This window comes from Notothenia rossii (genome assembly GCF_949606895.1).
Source record: "Notothenia rossii genome assembly, chromosome: 4".
In the NCBI taxonomy this organism is placed as follows: Eukaryota; Metazoa; Chordata; class Actinopteri; order Perciformes; family Nototheniidae; genus Notothenia; species Notothenia rossii.
Window position 1 is genome coordinate 23,654,717 of NC_136902.1, and position 22,851 is coordinate 23,677,567.

A 22,851-nucleotide genomic window follows, 5' to 3' on the forward strand; every position below is an offset into this window, starting at 1 on the left:
AACACATCACATATTAACCTGCATTTAGTTGGAAAGTGATGCTGCTATTGGTGAAGATTAGTTCAGAAATATAAGACAGGTTTAGTGGATAGAGATCTTGAACACAATTTTAACTCAGTTTTTTCCACTGTATTTTACAGATTTAAAATAGCAGTGTATTTTTTCTGCAATCAACTATGGTATTTTTTTAAGGCACGATATCAGCATTATAAACCAGAAAGAAAATATTAAATGTATTCCTGCATTTAGCTTTTATTTGCAAAGATAGAAGCGTATGCACACGAGCAAACCCATCAGTGGTGGAATGCACACAGATTTCATATAGCCATTTTATTTTACCAGTTTATTAGTTCTTTAAAAAAATCAAATTCATTGCTTATGTATGAAACCATTTCTCAATAGATTCAATGTGGACTTGAAGCGAATGAGTACTGAAGGTCAGAGAAGGTAAGGACTACAGGCTTACTACAGAACACAAGTACCACTGGTAGTCAATACCCAATACTTTAAGTGAATATCATATTAAATTCACATCTTTAAAAAATGTCTTGCTTTGTAAAGCTCCATTAGACTGCTGATTCATTTGTATGTTTAACACTGTAACATTAAAGACTTTCATTTCCAACACATGGTCAAAGCTGAGCAACTCCATCTCATCCTTAATTGGTATTATTATAAAAAAGGGACTTTTCTCAACAATGGACACTTGAGCTTTCTTCTAGGCCACTTGACGTGCCTGGTACACTTTGATAGATAAAGAAGTTTTCAAACAACAAACAACCAATTTCAGGCACTATAGGGTTTGTGTGTAGAGTAGACATATTTTGAATATACAGTCATGACAGATGGCAACTCTGCATTTTCCTATGAGCACAAACCGATGATTAACATTACAAATAAAAGTACAGCAATACATTACATGTACATATCCATGTAGTAAGTAACGTATTACATAGTGGGTAGATGCAGTGAGTTCGATAGACAGTACACAGTTTCAGAGTGAGGTTAGGTTTCCACCGAAATGCTCTCCCTGCTCGGACCAGCCCATTATTTAGCTCCTGACAAAAATGCTGATAAGACATTTACAGATTGAAAAAAAATTGAAAAAAACAAAATATACATCAGTATATTTAAATAAAAGACTGTAAGACTGGAAGGAACAAAACATTGGAACACTATGCAACTGAGCAAGGTCCCACCCGCTGATTATTATATGCCTCCACCTGTGAAATGTTGGAGGCTACTCTCTCCCGTGTTACTGATCTGTGTTGAGGAGCAGAAGACGTGGAGCATCTGCAGTCTGAGGGCCAGGTAGAGGAGGAACATGGTGGTCGCTTGTTGCTGGTCATGCTTCATTGAGAACCTGTAAATGGTAAAGAAGATAGCGACTGAAAAGTAGCAAAAATGTGTTTAACAGTTTAAAGTGAACTCAAATCAAATATACAAAGTAACATTAATAACATTTACCTTTCTAGCGAACTCTGGCAGGACGAACGATGCTTTGTGAATTTCAGGGTTGTAATATTTAAGGTTCATACTTCCCATTTCTTCTTTTGACAATGCTGTCATCGGTTCCAGGAAATTTGTTTCCTAATTCAAAAGTGAAAGTGCACTCCAGTCATTTGATGGACATTACCAATGACCATGAAAACAGCAGACATGTTTATTGTGCTTCAGATTAGGTTTTACAATAAGCAAGTGGCATGTAAAGTCTATCAGACAACAATCAGGAAATTGGCAGATGGTAAATGGAGAATGACTCGCACACTTACAGGATTTGTACTGCAGAGCATGAATCCAATTTGGCCACTGGGATAAGTTGGGATGGTGGTGTAGGCGTAGTCCACCACAGGGAATAGGGTCTTGCAGAAGGTTCGCATCTCCTTTATCAGCTCCAAATGGAGCCATTGACACTCTCCTGTGAATATGACGAGAGAGAGGAATAAGGGCATGTTCATTTCCTGCCCTGTATCTTGTAGGTGGACGACTATATTAATGGGAACACAACACTTTGAGGTGTTTAAAAAAACAAGCTATCACCAGTATTTTAAACGTACCTCAAAGTGGGATGTACATTGATATTTAGTAGCATAGGTATGACTTCTACTCAAGTCAGCACTTTACTAATTTACATATCAGACATTTTCTTACTGTTAACACAAAACTTGGGTGAAATATAAAATTACCCTGCGAACAAAGAATTCCACCAGTTCTCAGCGCTGTCTTCATCAGCTGATAGTAAGACTCCTTGAACAAACTCTCAGCAGGTCCTGCAATACAATCATAACTCAGAATTGGATTGCCTCAATGAACAGTTGTGGCAAACAACGGTGTTGTTAGCTTACCAACAGGGTCTGAGGAATCGGTTATAATGATGTCAAAGGCATCCTGGTTCTTCTTCATGAATTCAAAGCCGTCTCCAACATGGAGGGTGAGCTTGGGACTGTAAAACCCTTTGGCCATCCCTGGGAGGAACTTCTTCGACGCATTAATGACATCCTTCACAGAAGACATGGAAATGAGCAGTGATTACTTAGGTGCTGTATTAGGATCAAATTATCATTTTACACAGAATCTGTGATGTTCGGCATCATAATGCTGTTTGTAAAGTCTCTCTGGTGATAGATGGGGGATGTTAGCATGGTTGCCGAACCAGTCTGACAGTTTGTTGCTATCATATCGTCATATATATATTTTGGTCATTAAAAGTAAGATGTAATTAAGATCATAGACTAAATGAAGCATAGAATAAACCTCTAACTTGCTTGATAGGTAAGTTAGCAAACTTTTAAGCTTCCAAATATTGACTTGTTCAATGCTGTGGCTGCTCTGCAAATCACCACCGAAAGGTGGGTGATAAAGAAATTCTGTAAACAGCGGTTTGTACATAAGTGTTATTTGTTTGCCCGGTGTCCGCTTTGAGACAGTTGTTGTTGCACTCTGCGCCGCCGCAGAATCATACCCTGGTGTGAGACTTGCTGTCAGAGCCTCAAAGAGTTTTCCACAGGAAGAAGTGAAATCAGTAAGGAGACATCTCTACTCTCCCAGGGAACGTCAACACAGATCTTACTTTACTTTTTATTTTAAACAAAACTGTTGAATTGATTCTTTTTTTTGGGCATTATAATATAGGAAAGTGCAGTGCATACGCCCTGCTGCGAAGTGGGGGCAATGTTTGTTTTTACATTTTCTATTTGAGGTTCCAAATTGTATATCTTGGTTCCCCAAAATACACCCGGCAGGTGTGAACAGGCGCACTGTTCTCAATATGTACATGTTAGTTGTGTTTTTTTTAGAACATTTGTCAAAAGTTATACACTATTGGCCATCTCAAAAAAGGGTGGGGACATGTCAAGAGCGTAAGTGACACCTATGATTGAAAGTAATGTTGCTCTCACCTCATCTATCTCACACATAACCACCGACTCCACCAGTGGATTCTTCACCACTTCCCGTAGCACTCCGCCATCTCCACCTCCAATAATCAGCACCTGAAAACAGGCAGACTATTAGCACAGGAAACATGACTCAGCCATACTGCAGATAGATTAATGTCTCAACACATCTGAGCCATACCTTCTTGGGGCAGGGGTGACTGCACAAGGGAAGGTGGGCTATCATCTCTTGATAGGAGAACTCATCCCTTTCTGTGCACTGAATCACTCCATCCAGCACCAAGACATTCCCATAGGTTTTACTGAAAAGTAATGTTGCAGCAAAGTGAGAGGCACATTACATTTGAAGCTAGTGTAATGAACTAATCACGAATATTTACATTACTTAAACAGGATAGAGATATTAGAGACAAGATATTGCTAGCTTGACTGACCCGTTAACGTTACTCCTCCTAGCCAAAAACTATAAATACTAACCACCTTGCCTACTCATCCGTATTATGTCTTTCTTTTCTACCTAGCTAGTGTGTTTGCAAGACAAATGTGTTTAGGGGCAAACTGAACAATAACTCAGCTAAGCTAACAGCTGAAGAAACTTCTCCCGATCCCAGGAGCTTCAGGTTGCTCATTCATTGACGACACACGCTAACACAGCTAGCAACCAAGTTTTTTATCTGAAAGTACTCACCTCTTGAAAACCATAACATCTTGAAAATCGGATTTCTTGTGGTAGAGGACCTCCTCTACTTGAAGGCTCATTGCTTGCCCAGGCCATAGCGCGCATGATTCAGTAAACCATCCATCTTTTATGTGCTCCATGACAGAACTGCACGGCCACAAATAATACTAACGTGTGGGTAATGTGGCAATGTGAGAGAGTAACACTTTCACGTTGTCTGCCAGCTAAACTGATGCCTTGACCCACAACCAATGGGATGCTGCCGACGTCAGTGATCTGTAGTTATGCAGACCAATGGAGTGCCGTTATAAATAGTTTCCTGTACCGTTGTCTGACTTGAAACCGCGAGTCCCGCCCACCGCCTCTAGGCCGTTCTCCTCACACAACCATGCTGTTGTAGCTATAGCCCATGCTGTAGCTTTACGTACAGCTAAACTAGTGCTGGTGTACCAATGAAAAACCAAGAAAAGGCAAACATTCGTTTATTGTATTATATTATAAAGGCGTTTATCAAAGTAATTCATATTTTAGACACATAAAAAACCCCACAACACTGTAAACTAAAGCCTACCCTCCTCTTTGTAACATATTATACAAATATGAATTCAAAACTCAAGTACATTTTCAAGAACTAACTGTAGGTGATTCAGTACTTCTTTAAAGTCCCCACTCAAACCGGTGTTGAAAGATAGTAATTTAAAACGGAAGGAAAAGTACAGCTCTGGGTAGAACATAAGCTACATCGTGTGTCGCCTATGGGTACAAACAATGGTTCAAAATAGTCCAGAGTAAAGAGCCAGTGTCTGTTCATTTGTAGGATCACAAGTAAATAATGTAGCCAGAGGCTAGTTTTATTTTTGGAATCAAACAGCCTTCTGTTATACATTCAGTTGTTAAAAGTGATAGGGCTTTTTAGAGGTCAGTGCCATGTTGACCTCAGCCATGAAACTGTACTTTTTGTTCTTGTGTTTTGATGTGGGTGCATATTTTTAATATGTGGTTATATATTGTTTTATGCAGCCTTTCTTCTAAATAAGTACATATTTGTAATTTGATTACCTAAGTGTTTCCAATGTGAGCATTTTTCTTTGTTTAATTTATTATACAAGGGAGGCACCAATACATATGATACATCATAGACAACGTTATGTCCAAACAGATAAAGTAAACACAAAATGAACACAAGAAGTCAAACCTGTATGGGAGAGTCAATTCAAGGCAAGGTCCCTAAATGGCCTTGAATTGAATCTCTTGGTGAGTAGATGGCGCCGTGGATGGCTGCCGAGTCGCTAGTTCATCTCCAACTTTGTATTTAATTGCATTGTTGAGGAACCTTCCACCAGAGTTTTTAATTCATTACATAACTACACCGTAGTTGTGTACAGTGGGGCAAAAAAGTATTTAGTCAGCCACCAATTGTGCAAGTTCTCCCACTTAAAAAGATCAGAGGTCTGTAATTTTCATCCTAGGTATACCTCAACTATGAGAGACAAAATGAGAAAAAAAAAGCCAGGAAATCACATTGTAGGATTTTTAATGAATGAATTGGTAAATTCCTCGGTAAAATAAGTATTTGGTCACCAACAAACAAACAAGATTTCTGGCTCTCACAGACCTGTAACTTCTTCTTTAAGAGCCTCCTCTATCCTCCACTTGTTAACTGTATTAATGGCACCTGTTTGAATTTGTTATCAGTATAAAAGAAACCTGTCCACAACCTCAAACAGTCACACTCCAAACTCCACTATGGCCAAGACCAAAGAGCTGTCAAAGGACACCAGAAACTAAATTGTAGACCTGCACCAGGATGGGAAGACTGAATCTGCAATAGGTAAGCAGCTTGGTGTGAAGGAATCAACTGTGGGAGCAATTATTAGAAAATGGAAGACACACAAGACCACTGATAATCTCCCTCGATCTGGGGCTCCACGCAAGATCTCACCCCGTGGGGTCAAAATGATCACAAGAACGGTGAGCAAAAATCCCAGAACCACACGGTGGGACCTATTCAATGACCTGCAGAGAGCTGGGACCAAAGTAACAAAGGCTACCATCAGTAACACACTACGCCGCCAGGGACTCAAATCCTGCAGTGCCAGACGTGTCCACCTGCTTAAGCCTGTACATGTCCAGGCCCGTCTGAAGTTTGCTAGAGAGCATTTAGATGATCCAGAAGAGGATTGGGAGAATGTCATATGGTCAGATGAAACCAAACTAAACTCAACTAGACGTGTTTGGAGGAGAAAGAATGCTGAGTTGCATCCAAAGAACACCATACCTACTGTGAAACATGGGGGTGGAAACATCATGCTTTGGGGCTGTTTTTCTGCAAAGGGACCAGGACGACTGATCCGTGTAAAGGAAAGAATTAATGGGGCCATGTATCGTGAGATTTTGAGTGACAACCTCCTTCCATCAGCAAGGGCATTGAAGATGAAACGTGGCTGGGTCTTTCAGCATGACAAGGATCCCAAACACACAGCCCGGGCAACGAAGGAGTGGCTTCATAAGAAGCATTTCAAGGTCCTGGAGTGGCCTAGCCAGTCTCCAGATCTCAACCCCATAGAAAATCTTTGGAGGGAGTTGAAAGTCTGTGTTGCCCAGCGACAGCCCCAAAACATCACTGCTCTATAGGAGATCTGCATGGAGGAATGGGCCAAAATACCAGCAACAGTGTGTGAAAACCTTGTGAAGACTTACAGAAAACGTTTGACCTCTGTCATTGCCAACAAAGGGTTTATAACAAAGTATTGAGATGAACTTAATTTGCAAATAAATTCTTTAAAAATCAGACAATGTGATTTTCTGGATTTTGTTTCTCTTCTCATTTTGTCTATCATAGTTCAGGTATACCTAGGATGAAAATTACAGGCCTCTCATCTTTTTAAGTGGGAGAACTTGCACAATTGGTGGCTGACTAAATACTTTTTTGCCCCACTGTATATGATATGACAATAAACCTTTTGAATCTAAATGGCAACAGTTCAAGTAACAGTGAGGAAACATGATTTCAATTCACAGGGTTAAACTGGTAAGCGATGAATAGCAGAATGTGCTCACCCTGCAGGGGTTTTATTTGTAATATTGACTGGCCGCTTCACATAATCCATTAGAACATATCAGTGGTTATAGTTTTGAAGGAAGGTCTCATTGTTATACTGCATTACACTGCTCAACCAGATGTAAGTTTATTAGGTTTTAATTCATAATCATTATCGAAAAAGGCAAATAATTGTTCCTCTAAAATTGTCTTTAATAAAGAGGTCTGTGCTTCCACATATTTACAGGGCAAACTGTTTTACAAATGGAAGAAACTTGAGTAGGAAAATCGTTGATTGTTGAAATGAAAAATGAAAATAAAGGGATCATTGTTTCTGCAAGATAAGAACAAGTTTAAAATAAGAGAGAATATGGCATCAAGGAGAGTTTATCTTTTGGGCCAGTTGTGATTGAATCCTCTGTAGAGAAGAAGAAAAAGACAGAATGGTTAACATACTTTGAAGAATGTATTAGTGAAGGCAATGAATCTAATGCACTGTAAATGTTTACCTGTCAGATTTCCCAGCCATGTACGACATACTCTTTCCACCTCCAGAATTAGGTTTTTGTCCCTTGGGTTTTTTCTGTTGGGATTAAAACATTTAAATTAGACATGCACGCATAAAAAAACCATATTGTCAATAAAGAAATTAATCAACAAATACCTTTTTCCTAAAATCATTGGATTGCCGGTTTGGATCAAACTGAGTGTTGTCCGTTGGTTTGTTACCTGTAAAAATAAAGTAGGTGCCATGAGTTTGATTCATTTTTATTATTATTATTTAATATACAAAGACCAACTGAAGAGAAAAAAATAAGTGACAATAAATAAAATATATACACACCAGCAAAGACTTTGAGGTCTGACTTTCTGTAGTCGAATGGCTTGAAGGGTTCTGGTGGAGGTGGTTCAGTCTTCTCGGACTTCTCTGCAGATTTCAATAGCTTCTTACTCGGTTTGGGAGTCGACTCACCAACGTCACTGGCGACCCTCTCTCTTTTCGTTCCGGGCTTTACAGATTCCTAATGAAATTGGTCAGCAACATTATTTTCTGTACAATACTTCCAATAAATACTCTAATGATTGTATTCTTAGATTAGTTTGATGTGCTGTGCTTCACTAACAAAACACATCCAGTGATGGGACAAGAAGTATGGGGGAGGCAGTTCTGATGTACAACTAATCAAACAGCTCTTGTTTTGATTATTTTTGATTTATTAATTTTTTGGGATTGCTCTGTTTATGGTGCACCATTACATTGAATTTAATAACATACACCAAGGTAATCTTAAGGAATTAAAGGAAATGATAGAGAATAATAATAATGGATACTACCTTCAAACATTATGATTATCTTTACTGCATACTTGACAAATATATTTCTTTGTACCAAACAACAGTTTAATACTGTATTGGCCTCTGATCGAAAGAATTGCAGTTAATCAAGTCCACATTTTTTTGACTCTTTAGTGAGGAAACATTCTCAAATAGAGAACCTAGCTTTTGCTGCCATCTAAAGGTTTGAATGCTCACTTGGCTTGACGCTTTGAATCATTAAATTGTTGCGTCTCTGTTAATTGACAGTAGCCTCATCCCAATACCCCTCGTCGACTCCTCTCTTCCCCTCCTCCGGGACTTGACCCGGAAATCGATCAAGACACGCCATTTTGAAGGACGTCCCGATAGCTGAAATGCACACGGAGGGGTCGAGGAGGGGTGAGGGAGGAGGAGTGCGGGAGGAGACGAAAGGGAGGATACACGAGAGCAGACTATGTGGAAGTGTTTTCACTACTCGCGTATAAAAGCCCCGCCCCCACCTTCACAGCTGGTCGATTTCAAAAACCAACAACTGGAAGATGAGTGGAAAAGCGTCACATAAATGTATAAGTGCTCACAGCTCTGTGGGAATTATTATGTGCAATTCATTTCTAAAAGGCTTTCACATTACTATAATTATAGTTTTACTTAAATGTAGGCCAAAACAGAACACAAAAGCAGGACCAACCATCATACATGGAACTCCTTGACTAACAAGAGAAAGATTAATTCATTTACATAAATATTTAACCAGAAATGGGCCGGTTCTAAGGGGCTATTCAGTTAAGCCCGATGAGAGGGGATACAGCTGTGCACATGTCATCATTAACAGACGTCGTTTAAAAGTGACGTTTGAGTGAACGAGGACATCCCAATTAATAACTGAGGACTCCTCTGTCCTCGCGTCAACTCCTCGTGTCTCTCGCTCGCATCTTACGGAGGCGGAGCTAAGATGCAAGGAAGGGAAGCGAGTGAGGGAAAGGAGGAGTCGAGGAGGGGTATTGGGATGAGGCTACTGTGTTATTCAACGACCTGTGGGTGAGTGCCACGTGAAGTTAAAATCCCTACAATGTATTAACTTGCTCAATAAATGGTTTGGTTTAAGACATGTGAAAAAGACTACAACATCATTACACAATTGATATAATGATACAGTAATTTAAAACACTTTTCTTTTATGCAAGTTGGAGCATAGTGGAGTGTGTGTCAAGTATTCTGTTCCTAGTTAAATTAAAGTGTTCTACAGTGGTAGTCATCCAGCTAGAAGGTCAGTTCAGGGCATGCTTCATATTACATTAATACAATCACAGCATAAGATGTGAATGACTGAGGGTTTAAAATTAGATTTAGTGGCTAAACTATTTCTTTTTAAACATTAGTGCAGCATACTGCAGGCAACAGTACGGACTTAGTAAGGGCAGTTGCAGTACATACTTAAAGTAAAAAGAAGAGTATGTGATTTAGAACACAGCCATAATATAAGTGCACAAGAAGCTTTGGAAATCTTTCTTTCAAACTGAAAGACAAAAAAAACTTCACTGCCAAAGTGGCAGCTGAAACATACAATGATCCGATCAGAGCCAATTGTTGCCTGCAGTTGGCAGGTTGACGAGCGTTACTTTCAAGTGCTGCTGCCAACTATAATAAATGCCACCAGACGGCGCGAACATGCTTTTTTGATGCCGCCTTCTCAACTTAAAACAAACTTTCACTTGAGCCTTCATCACACAATGGATTGCTGTGGAGCATGTCATTACTGAGCACAATACAACTCTACTCAAGGTATCCAACTCAAAGCCCACGCATGGTCAGAGGCGAGAGTCCAACAGAGGGGACCATTCTTTCTGCTGTACAGTGGACTGACAAAGTCTCAAACTGAGCATTTCAAACTGAGAGGAAACACCATATGGTGGCAAGAGGGCATAGAAGTAACTTAGTAGGAGGGCGCCAAGCAATACCCTTGACAGACAGAGCTAAAAGGAAGTGGGGCTTTTAAGCAGAAAGTAGATATTGTTGTTCCCCAGGAGGGAAGAAAGGTGTTTGATGAGCGGAGGACAAGTCTTTAATGCTGCAATCCCACTATGTCTTTTTTCCCCAGGCACATCATGTGACAAATATATATTAAAAGGCCACTGAAATGCCAGTTCTGCAGACTGGCAGCACTGGTTCAATCGCTTGTGAGTCACTGTATTTATGCAGGAATACCAGCAAATGGGGGGCATTGAAGAGGGTTAAACTGTCTATTACAGCACTATCTTTAATATGCTGAGCGAGGCTCTTGGGTGAATATAACACTTGTGATTGTCACAGATATGTATCTTCCCAACAGGGACATCAAAAGTGAAGTTGACTGTGTAGCCAATCTAAAGTGGCTGAGGGGAAATGTAAGCACAAAAAAGCACATGACTTACCGCTGCCTGCTCGCGAACAGTGGGAACGTTCAGGAGAGACTCCTGGTAGTTCTGCTTAGCATTCTTTCTCTCATCTGTGGATATGTTGCATGCAAATACAATGAGGGGCGTTTCATTGAAAAAGGTGTACATTTGGAGCATATTCGACCTCCATTACCTGCCACTTTCTTTGTGAGTTCCTTTTTTTCTTCCTTTGCTTTCTTTTTGGCATCCAACTCCTTCTGTTGCTGCTCAATACTCTGCAGCTTCCATCTTTTACTTATCTGTAAATGTGAGATGGTACAGCTATGGATATTCAAATATTTAGCTTTTTTTAAGAGGAAAAGACAAATAGGTCTAGAGGTCGATGGATGGATGGAGTTTTTACATACCTCAAATATTTTGGAAGATGGGTCAAACTTGGCATTCTTGCTGATGTGCACATTGTTGGAGGGCAAGTACTAAAATCACAAAGAAGATAGTTGAATCCAGTGTGTCTGTTTAAATAAAAACGCAACATTACTGAGGGGTTATCGCTGGTCATCTCTTACCATTCTGAAAGGGTTTTCAAAAGACTCAATGATGCGTCTGGCTTTCATTTGACCCACAGGAAGGGATTCTGGGTCATTCTGTGTTTCCGGCTCCTTTAAAAAAGACGCAGAGTTATCAGATAAGGTATCACATTTGCGTGAGAATCGGCCAGCTGAAGTAAGGTAACTAAAAGTCTTTACCTCAAACTGTGTGATTTTAGCTTTTGCTACAAGGCCACTTGTGTTTTCTTCATCAACATCCATTTTGGGCTCATCCTCTGCAAAGAGCATCCCTTGTTTGATGGGCATTTCTGAAAATAAATACACAAGTTACAGGCCTGATAGGCTTAAATAATAAATTACTGGAATAATGCAATTAAATGTGCAATTATGAGGCTTACCATCAGTAGAACAGTTGTGGAGGTCGCTCTCAGAGACCCTGGATGTATCATGAGGACCAAACAACGTGACGTCAGCCTGGAAAAGTATACAAAATTGAGTTAATTTTGTCCCATTTGTTGTTTTTAACAAATACTGAATGCAAAACACATACATTCCATCTGGTTTTTAACATTTCTTAACTAACCTTTTTTATGGGTGTGAGTCCTTTCTTCTTTTGAGCTGCAATCTCAGCCTGTGTAACGTGTAGAAAAGATTGCAATGGATTTAGATGCAAACATTGATATTGCACAAAAAAAAACATCCCTACGGCAGAGTCCTGCATCGGGAAAAGGTGATTCGTGGGTGGTATTTTTTCAAACGCTTTTTTCCGGGTTCGGTTCTTGGTAAAACAAAGATGATGCGGGTCGGGTCGCAGAAACAAACGGGTCGCATAATAAATATGTTAAAATAATAATAATTTAGTTTAATGTTTAAATCCTCAGACCTCTCCCCCGCAGGACCGCGCATAATCATAACCTCTGCAGCGCATCAATCTGCTGCTGAGCACACCACATTCTGAATGGCTGAGATGAAGCTCTCTAGCGGAGAATACAGCATTTTCAATATCTCTTCCTCAAGAGCGAAATCCAACGTCTGGGAGGCTTTTGGTGTCATCCTAGATGCAGAAAATAACCAGCATCCCACACTTTTTGAGCCAAATATGCAACTGCGTGTGTTCATAATTGCACGTTTTCACTGCTCATATATATGCGGGTTCGGGTCGGGTTGCGGATCTTGTGCCGACGGGGCGTGGCGGGTTGCGGAACTAATTGGCAATATGCGCGGGTAGCGGGCCGGGTTCGGTATTGCAAGTCGCGGGGGCGGGAGGGGGTCTTGAAAATCAGACCCGTGCAGGACTCTGCCCTACGGCTACGCCTCATGTTTTCTTACCTTGAGGAGAGGCATTTCTCTGGCTTGCTGCACTAACAAATGCAGCTCATTGACCTGCTGCCTCACCAGCGGGGGTACAGGGTTACAGCAGGCGATGATGCCCTGTGGCTCTCTGAGAAAAAAAAAACAATTACCGTGCTACAGGGAGAGAACCAATGCTGAAGATGAATCAAACTAAGTGGGAAATCTAATGGACTTACTTTGGCAGCTCCTCACATATCTTGTTCATCATATGAGTGGGCAGAACAAATCTAAAACACACAAATAAAACACATTTCAAAAACATGTCAAGACAGATTGTGAATAATTCTAAAAGCAGAGAGATTGTCACACAAATGTGGGTTATAAAATCATGATTGGAGAGAACTATAAATAGGGAAACAGCTAGAGGATTTCTGGAACAACGAGTCGATCTTCCAAACAGCATACCCGGTGCTTTCATCTTCCTGCCTGGCCAGCTTGTCCCTCCAGGCAAACAGCAGTCTGAAGGCAGTGAGCTGCTGGGTGTTAAAGGACCTTTTCTGCTTCCTCTGCAGCTCCAAATATGACTCCTCTGTGAATATAGGCTTCACATATTTCTGTATGGAAAAAGAGCACATGATGAATGTTGAAGAATGTTGAAGAATGTTAGAAAAGGCCAGAGACCATGGTGTGAACATTAAAAAAGCAATTAAGAAATGGAAGAGTGGAATAGGAGTATAGAAAGTGTAGGTGTTGATTTAATCCTGATGGTGTATGCAGTGAGATTTGTTCTTACCTTCAGAGAGATGTCTTTGCTCTTGTTCCAGACACTCTGCAGCAGGCCAGGCTGCCCGTGGTTAAAGTCCAACAGCTGTTCCCGCACACAGTCGTAGATGTAAGGCAGGAAGTGTGTGTCTGACCGAGCATACTGCACCATCTCCTCTGGCAAGGGGCTACAGGAGTGAGATACAAATGATTTAAAAGTTGAAAATAATCACATTTTAAAATGTACATTTACTATTTACATGTATATAGACTCCTGCATTTACATGTTCATGTTAAACCTTCTCTGCAACATTTAGCTTATAGTATTTATTATTTGACATGTATATGCAGGGTTCCTGCAGGTTTCACCAACTCAAATGCAAGACTTTTTAAGACCTTTTCGAATAGAATTTAAGACCTATTTCACGGCAAGAAAGTAGGAAGGAAAATTGCTATGAAAGAAGAAATACGTCCCATAATTACTTGCAAAGTAAATGTATTCATGTTCAACATAAGAACAATGAATAACAGCATGTTAACAGCATAACAGTACACAGAACTATTAGACAAAAAGTGTGTAGTGAGTGTGTCTCTGTGTGTGTGAGTGACAAGAGCTATATTCAGAGCTCTGCTGCCTTCATGCTGTTGGATGATTGGTGTTTAGCTACGGTATTTAGCGTCCACAGCACCTCCACTTTTAGGGTTGACATAGACCCAAACGTCACCCGGAGGTCCCCCGATGTTTTTGCGGGAGCTGCTGCACCAGCTAACGCTGCATTAGCAAAAAAACGCTAATTTTGTTTGCAAAAGGTGCAGCAGGCTTCAAACACGTTCCCCTCCACTGGTTTCAACCAAGCACTAAATTCAATGTTTTCCAACCAAATACGGTTGAACTTACACTTCCCCATATTTATTTGTAAGTACTAGTAGATTAGAAGATACCAGAGTTTAGCTGAAGCTTGGTTGCTAGGTTACTAGCTGGGTGTTCTCCGATAAGGGGCCGGGGGAAACAAAGTTAGTGATTACTGGTTCCATGTTGATTTATTTCAATACATATTGTTGGGGGGAACTGAAAGGCTATTACCGTACTGGTTACTTTGCAGCCCGGACATTTCCCCCAAAACACATTTAGACGCGATCGCAACACAGAAGTACCTTTCAAATCCAATCATTTTTAAGACCTTCTAAATCATATTTAAGACCTTTCATACTTTTTCGATCATATTTAAGACTTTTTAAGGCCTTCAATTCTGATGATCAAATGTAAGACTTTTTAAGACCCCGTGGGAACCCTGTATATAGTTTATTTCATCTGCATTACTTGCACATGTTGCAAGATAATCTGAACTATTCTATAGTACTCCGTTTGTCCGGCAGTGGCTCAGTCAGTAGGGGCTTGGACTGTGAGCCGTAGGTTCAAGTCCCCGAACAGACCTAAATATGGAGTGTGGACTTCTACTTGGAGAGGTCCCAGTTCACCTCGTGCCCTGCCGTGGTGCCCTTGAACAAGGCACCGGACATCCCCCTTCCCCCCTCACTCCCATTGCTCCCCGGGCGCTGTACAATAGCTGCTCACTACTCCTAGTACTAGACTCCTGGTAATAGGATGGGTTAAGTGCAGAGAACACATTTCACTGTGTGTGCTGTGTGCTCTGCATGTGTGAGCATTAAAGAGGGTTTCATCCCTCCCTATTTCTTCTTGAACTATCTAACTGTTTTTTTATTTGTTTAATTGTTTTATGTCATGTATATTCATGTTACATTGTTGGAGGAGCATGGGACTAAAGATTTTCATTGCCATATCTATACTGTAGCTAATGTGCATATGACAATGAAGCCTTTGAATCTCTAAGAGTAATATTACAATCAAGTTGAGATCAATGCTGGATTTTCCTGATAAGAGATAGCTATCAATCAGTTAAACCCTAAACATTAACTATAAAACTAAGCATAGAGTGGCCGTGTCATCTTCATACCGAATCCTCCAGTCAGCCAGCTGGTAGCGTTTGTCTGACTCCACGGTGCAGTAGTGTTTGAGCAGGTGGTCGAGGGAATGTCTGGCCAAGTTCAGAGCTCGGCTGGCCTGATGCGTGTCAAAAAGGTTGACGACATACAAGCCTAAGTCCCTCTGGAGCCACTCCATGTCAGAGTCAGCGCCGTGAAATATCTGAGAAAAGGAGAGAAACCACAGTCAATTAAAATCTTTAAAACATATATTTTTTCAGACAAAGAAATCACTGCTTCGATACAGAATATAATACTAGGGACACACTATGTGACATTTTTTCATTGGGATTTTTTTCACAGATCTCTCAGCAGTTCAAGCCCACGCAACACACTTTTTCACAGGTATCCTACAGTGTGTGATTCACGTTGGCTCCCACACACTACAGGACACCCACCAACTTCATCAAACTTGTTAGAAAACTTTGAGGCTCTGAGACAACTGAAAGAAGTTCAGACTCAGAAGCTTTTAAGAGTAAAGCTTCAGAAACTTACTACACTGGTGGAGATTTTCTTCTACAGGTGTCTAATAAAACTTTCATAAGGGTAGTCTGAGCCTCCTTCAAAATCATCTGCTTGAAATAAATGTATCCTCTTGGGGATATTTTGATTTGGGAAAGGGATGACAGAACGGCAGGCAGAAGACATTCAGACAGGTTCTCTCTAAATATCTTCAGTTTCATCTTATACTTGGAAATAAGAGAAACATCTGTTACAATTGTCCACTGCATAGTAAAACTCATTAGCACAAAACTTAAATGTGTCACAATTAATGCTGTCAAAATTATCGCATTAACGGCGCTAATAATTTTTTGAATTAAATTACGTTAAAATATTTAACGCATTTAACGCATGTGCAGAATGGCCCGCCCCATACATCCCACCAGTGGCAGCGCCAGGGTATGGCTGGGGTAGGCTACACCCATACCAAAATGATGTTAAAGTAAGCAAAATAGTCCGCAAACTCGCGCCGAGAATTGCACAGACAGCAGTTAGTAAGATTGATTTCAGTAGCCACTTGTCTGGAAATACCGAAGACCAGAAACGACTTTCCTGAAGTACTCCCCCATTGATAGAAATCAACGCGTAATGAATTAAGACCCCACGGTTTGATGATTGATAGGTGTGTGGGCTGTCTTTCATTTTGACACACAGAACAATGTTATAATAAACATACATACTGTATGTTAAATGGATATATCCGCCTTCTTTCATTTATCTTTCCATTCCCAAAACAATATACCTAAAGAAATTGCATATTTTGGACATAGTTCGAATTGTGATTAATCATGATTAATTAATTTTTAAGCTGTGATTAATCTGATTAAAAATGTTAATCGTTTGACAGCCCTAGTCACAATAGATCTCATTAAGCTTGACAATTGTAAATTTAGCAAATGTGTTGGTTTTCAGCTTCAAACTAGTGGTTTAGTTAATGTGATATGAATAACATGTGCAGTGTGGTAGCTCTGTGCAGTTGTGAAAATATGTCTAGAAGTCCTCAGATTCAAAATGTAAAACTGTTAAATAAATTATTTATGTAAACAGAGAGAATGTTTGCCAAAGAATTTCACTCTCTGCCTTTAACGGCTCGTTGTAGCTCCAATAGCTCCAGCCCCCACCCTCCCTGTGAGCACAGTGTGCTCTGATTGGTCGGAACGTTGTGAATCGTGCTGAGCTCCGTGGAGGTGTGGTGTCCTTGTTTAGCGACAGCGAAACACAGCCAAACTCACCCTGAGCACACACAAAGTCACAGCCGAAGTAAAAACAATAAGTGTGGCTTGATATTGAGTAAGAAAAAGGTTGATAAACGCTGTGAGAATGGGTCTGCAGAGAGAATTTCGTAGCGATCCCAACTGTCTGTTATCAGCCTGCAGCCAGGGAGGAGAGATCAGCAGAGCTGCGTGCACTGAGTGTGTGTGTGAGGAAGTCCGTGGATTGGTCAATTTGGACCAATCAGCGGGGGCTTAACGTAACGGCTCCGCGGACGTAACGTAACGGCTCCACGGATTGGTCCATTTGGTTCCGGGTAACGCATGACATCATGCGGTACCCGGAAGAATCAATGGACAGTGACGTATCTCCAACAAGGCGTTTTGGGGAGGTATTTTCTGTGTTAGAGTTTTACTCGATACAGGGTGTACTTTGAGGGTTTTGACTCTGCAGACTGTTTACATGCATAAAAACCTTCATAACACACAAGGGGACGGGTAATAACCAGAAAAGCATGACATGGGATCTTTTAACAGGATACAGGAAAAAAATGTTACTTGTAGATCAGAGCCATTACCTTGACAATAGCAGGGTCAGTGAATGCCTCGTTGAGAATGTACAACTCGCTCCGGAGCTCAATGGTGTCGATGATGAAGTCCTCGTCTCTGGTGGAGATCTGCATCAGGCAGGTGAGTCCGAGGAAGCTCCTGTAGGAGTGGTGCTGCGACAGAGAAAAAAGCATGTTAACATTTTTTTTAAAACACAATAACTTACCAGCGTTGCTATCAGGATTGACAAAAAATTGACCGTTGAAAAGTCTGCATTATTAGCCTTGGAAAAGCATTACTTGTTGTATTGGATCAGATGACATAACATAGGTATTAATGATATTGTGCCGACTCCCTCCACACCCATGAACTTCTTCTTATCCCTTACCTCAAGATCCACTGCAAATTCAGACAATTTGCAAAGTTTCTCATTCAGAGCCACCAGATCCTCCAATGTTTCAATGAAGGAGCATTTGGTCTCATCCAGGGGTTTGTACATCTAAAAAAAAAAACAGCAACACACAAATTACACATTTAGTAGAAGCTTAACCAGCAGTGAGAGGATTATATCTAAGGATTAGTAATGCTTACCAGCGGTTGTGGCTTAGAAAGAAGGCTTTCTGTTAATGTGAAATGATCCAGTTCATATTGGTATGGATGGGAAAACCTACATGGGTCAGAATCAAAAGTTAACATGGACAAAAGGAAACGGCAAAAGACGAAATGTTACTTTTACACAGGAGACAAGTCTTACATGTCTTCAACATGTTCCTGAGTTCTCTGCTGGTGAATGAAGTCAGCCAGGGCAGCCGGGACATCAAGGTCCTCGGGTCTCTCTTTACGGATTTGTTTGTTGGTGAAATCTACGATTGGGGAGTAAGGGAGCACATGTGTTATAAATGTTAATGGGTTTATGAAAACACAAGATGGGGAATAATATGAGCGTGAAAAGTTTCTTACAGGAGGGAAGGGGCTTTACTGCATTGGGCTTGATGAAGATCTTGGGAACAAATGGTGTGTTGCTGTTGTCGACATTTTCCCTGAATTTCAGCTGAGGCCTCACAATATTCTTGGCATGGAGCAGACGGAACATCTCAGAACGACTGCCGGAGCCTGAACCCTGATCAATAAAAAGGCATTGTTTACAAAATGGGTTGGATTGTTAAAAAAAACTTTCTTTAAATGCTTGAATACTAGGGCTGGCACAAAGCGTTAAAGCTTGAAGGCAACCCAAACAAACTGGCATCTGCAAGCATAAGAGCCGAGAAGTTAATTTGCCAACCTTGCGATTCCAGCTGGAAACAACAATCTTGGGAGCCTGAAAGCCTGCGGGCAGGACAGGCTGCTGGCTCCTGTTCACCCCATCAGCTTCATCAAGAAGAATCCCCTGGAAAGCAGATGCAAGAGCTCAGTTGGTTGCAAAGACTTTTCCATGAAAAAATGTGTACAACATCAAAACTGAAGGGCGGATCATACCACTCTTTCGAGGATAACGTCGTTCGAGTCCACGACCAAGTCGAACCTCTCCTCCAGCCCTGTCAGCTTGTTCCTGTCCTTCATGTGAGATCTGCAGCCATGGTGATGCATTATCTGACTCATGCTGACATGGGGACATAGTGAAACATTTATTATTAAGAAACAGCGAGTAGCAATCAAATCCTTTGTGTGTCTTAAGGTTGGCACATCATTTTGGCATCCATATGTTGTTTGACAGTGGTTTTACGCCACTTGGCTGTTTTTGTATACCTTTAAAAACCAAATTGTATACATATTAGTAATGGCTGTAACAGAAAATCTCCCCACACCACCTCTCTTCTAAACAAGTCTTTAGTTTGTATTCTTTTTTTAATGCCAGCTACAGGTGAATTGGCCACCAACTGGATTTGAGTGTGGAACAAATAACGGGAATTTGTAATAAGGACCTTTAAGGACACACAGGTCCAGAAAGTATAAAATAGCCTTAAAGGTCCCCTATTATACTGTTTTTCATTAATATATTATAGGTCTCTAGGGATGGGTATCGTTTGAAATGTATCGATTCCGATTCCGGTTACGGTTCTGCTTATCGATTCCGGTTCTTATCGATTCCCCGTTTCGATTCCAAAATTGTAAAAGAAAGAGGTCAAACGTTTAGATAACAAAAATATCTTTATTCTTTTAAGCTTTAACTGACATTTTTACAAATAAAAAAATACACATGCAACGCAAATGTATTGCACAATACAATTCTATTACAATTGTATTGATGTGCTTTATTTTAACTGAGCTATGCCTTTGGCAAGCTATTAACAGGCATTACACTGTGCCTTGGCTTTTTCTTTTTTAGTGTAGTGGAGCCTCCCTTCAGAGCGTTTACCGCGACCCATCTTTGTTGTTCTGAAGTGACTGAGCTCGTGAACTCTCTACGGGACGGCGGGGGGAGCCTCGCTGCGGGGCAACTGTGGACCTCTGTCGCCTGTCAGCGCAACTTACATGATGCCGTTTGAAAAAATTAAGGGCGGTGCCGGCCGTCAAAGGCATATTATTGCTATTATTATTATTATTATTATTGTTGTTGTTGCTATAATGCAGGGGTATTATTATCCAGTGGAATGCCCTTACCTACTGGCCTAGTTAAATCAACTACGTTTTTTTGTTTTGGCTGGGCAGTGTAGTTTTACACAGTCTTATACTTTCTCAGGACTTGAAACTGTTTTTTGGGGGCAGACCCCCACAAAGAAAAAAATATATTTACACACGTAAGGTCATCATCTTAACAGTTTTTTATGCTCATCGAGTCATCCGTGAATGTGGTGATTACCATCTTGTTCAGCAAAACGCCTCACAAACTTATTAAGATCTAAAGCTTTAGCGCATTTTGATTCAGTGCTGAGTACAGCCAAACTTGACAGTCTCTTCTCTGCCATTGTAGACCGCAAATACCTCATTCATTCAGTACTTGGGGTCCGAATGCGCTGTCCCGTTCCAATTAAATCGCCGCCAATCACATTTCCTCGCTCGCACCAGGGCCGGGGGAGGGGTTACAAGTGTCTTGTGCTGCATTCACTTGCACTCAGACATTAGGGGATTTTCTCTCATGTCCGATCAGCCACAACTTTTATTTCAAAAACAAAGCTGCCAACTGGGGTAGCAGCTGGGGTGGCAAGGCTAGCAGTTGCCACCCCGGTAGATCTGCCCCTGCTTGACCGGTACTTGCTTTTGATCAAAGTCAATGCGGAAAACCTGCACTCACACAGGTAGGCAGAGGTAAAGGGAATGAGCACTTTTACAGCCTTTTTGGAGAGGTGGGGAACTCGGTCTCCATGGCAGATCACAGGGTTGGTTTCGTGCTCCAGACGCTACTGACCACCATGATACAGATTTTAGTGCAAAATCTACAGCTCCTCTACCACAACCATCAGCAACAAGTGGACATGGAGAACTATATGAACTACATGTTGCTAAATCCACCGCGGAGAATAAACAGAAGGGCAACCATGGCAACCATGCTTGTGGGGGCTTATTTGCTGCTTTTGGTGTATTTTGTGGCGGAAGTACAGCGCCACTTACAGGCCCGGCTTATGTACTACAGCGTCTCCAGCGGGTCGAGCGGTCTCGTGTGGACGGACACGTTTATTGAGCCGATTCTGTGTATCGAGTCAAATTCGGTTTGTTTTCGTCTCCGTGTGGACGGGGTCTCAATTGATAAGGGTTACCTTGGTTGGTTATTGGCTAATGGTTACACAACCCAAAAAAACTTTATGACATCATAAAGTGGCCAACATCTGATCAAATCATTTTCAGACAGGTTTTTATACGAACGGATCAGGAGAAAAAGAGAGCAAATCTTTTTTTCCTGAAACTTTCAGAATCTCTTTACACAGAGGGGACACATATTTCTGTATCAAAGACATGAAAAAGTGGATTTTGCATAATAGGTGACCTTTAAGTATCAGGCATACTCGTGTCCACAGCTCCTGACAAAGAGCACGCATATTCTTGAATGTGTGAGAGAGGGGGAGCAGGTGCCTGACTGAGCCAAAACTCAAAAGGAAGCGACATAATTGAACTCACCCCTGCAGGAGCTTATCTCCTTGTCTTTCACAGAACTCCTGGAAGCCTGGGAAGCTCCGATAGAAATCATACTCATCTCCAGTCTGAGGCAAGCTGGCGGATGCCTTGGTGGCAGATAACACCGCACCCAATCCATACTGCAGAGAGAGAGGATCAGCTGTTAGTCCATACCAAAACATAGTATGATCAAAAACATAGGGAAAGGAAACAATGAAATGAACAATGTGTATGATATTTTAATACAAGATTAGGGTTTTCAAAACAAGGTTATCTCTAAACAGTGAAACTTGGCATATTTGAACTAACATACATGCAGAGTTTATGTTAAACTAGTGGAATGACTGAAAATATAGCAAAAACTTAATTCATAATGTAATGTGTTAGCTATGTATCTATCTACAACTATATGCTGGTGACAGCTTTTCTAAATGTGGATACGTATGACCTTTTCCCAATTAAAGAGCTATCTTTAGCTAAGTTACATCGCCCATAGCTCAAATTGGTCCCAAAATGAGCAATGTCAATTAGCGAAACTATTTATCGACAGTTAATTTCCTTAAATAAATGAAGATTAACATGAACACATTTGCCTAGAGGCATATTTTTTTTGCAAACTATTGCAACTTCGACCATTACCTCACCAGTTAATTATAATATTAAAAGCTTGTGTCAACAGATACCTGTGCATCTTTTCTCACCAAGCCTAACTAATTTGACTACAGCTCGTAGGCACTAAAGCAGACCCACGTTGCCTACCTGACTGCTAGCCTGGACTCACAAACTGCGCGTGCAGAGTGCTTAGTTCACTCACTTTAACAAAAGTATCCGCGTCTTTAAAACCGGGACACAGGTCTTCCTTTTCCTCGTCGTTGTTTTCGGAATTTGGGTCTGCAAAGACACTGTTAGTGGAGTCTTTTCTCTTAGAAGAATCCATATTCCAGTTTCAGTGCTGTGTACATGTGTGCCGCAGGAAGCAGTCTCCTTCTCCACAGTATTTTGTCTTCATAGCTGACACAAGGCAGGGTAGGGAGACACAGCGCCACCTGTCGGAGTGGAGTAAACGTTCTGCGAGACGACGGACTATATTTTCAACAATTTGTTTGAGAATAAGAGAAATATTGCTG

General features: G+C 41.0%; 1 protein-coding gene across 1 annotated transcript; it reads right to left on the reverse strand.

Moving 5' to 3' along the window:
• Positions 1-234: 234 nt before the first annotated feature.
• On the reverse strand, positions 235-22,735 carry srm (spermidine synthase). Its single transcript, XM_079673623.1, has 34 exons — positions 22,539-22,735; positions 21,728-21,864; positions 19,151-19,274; positions 18,957-19,061; positions 18,635-18,794; positions 18,429-18,537; positions 18,266-18,341; positions 18,063-18,173; positions 17,704-17,847; positions 15,386-15,576; positions 13,441-13,597; positions 13,113-13,261; positions 12,884-12,934; positions 12,684-12,795; positions 11,938-11,985; positions 11,753-11,828; positions 11,553-11,662; positions 11,373-11,465; positions 11,214-11,282; positions 11,000-11,105; positions 10,843-10,916; positions 7,959-8,136; positions 7,779-7,843; positions 7,624-7,697; positions 7,515-7,532; positions 4,434-4,515; positions 4,084-4,241; positions 3,577-3,697; positions 3,399-3,491; positions 2,346-2,499; positions 2,187-2,270; positions 1,773-1,918; positions 1,468-1,590; positions 235-1,363 (listed from the first exon to the last, which is right to left on the reverse strand). Exons 1-34 carry the CDS (start codon positions 22,659-22,661, stop codon positions 1,346-1,348), a joined length of 3,639 nt encoding a protein of 1,212 aa, XP_079529749.1. The 5' UTR covers positions 22,662-22,735; the 3' UTR covers positions 235-1,345.
• Between the last annotated feature and the right edge of the window lie 116 nt (positions 22,736-22,851).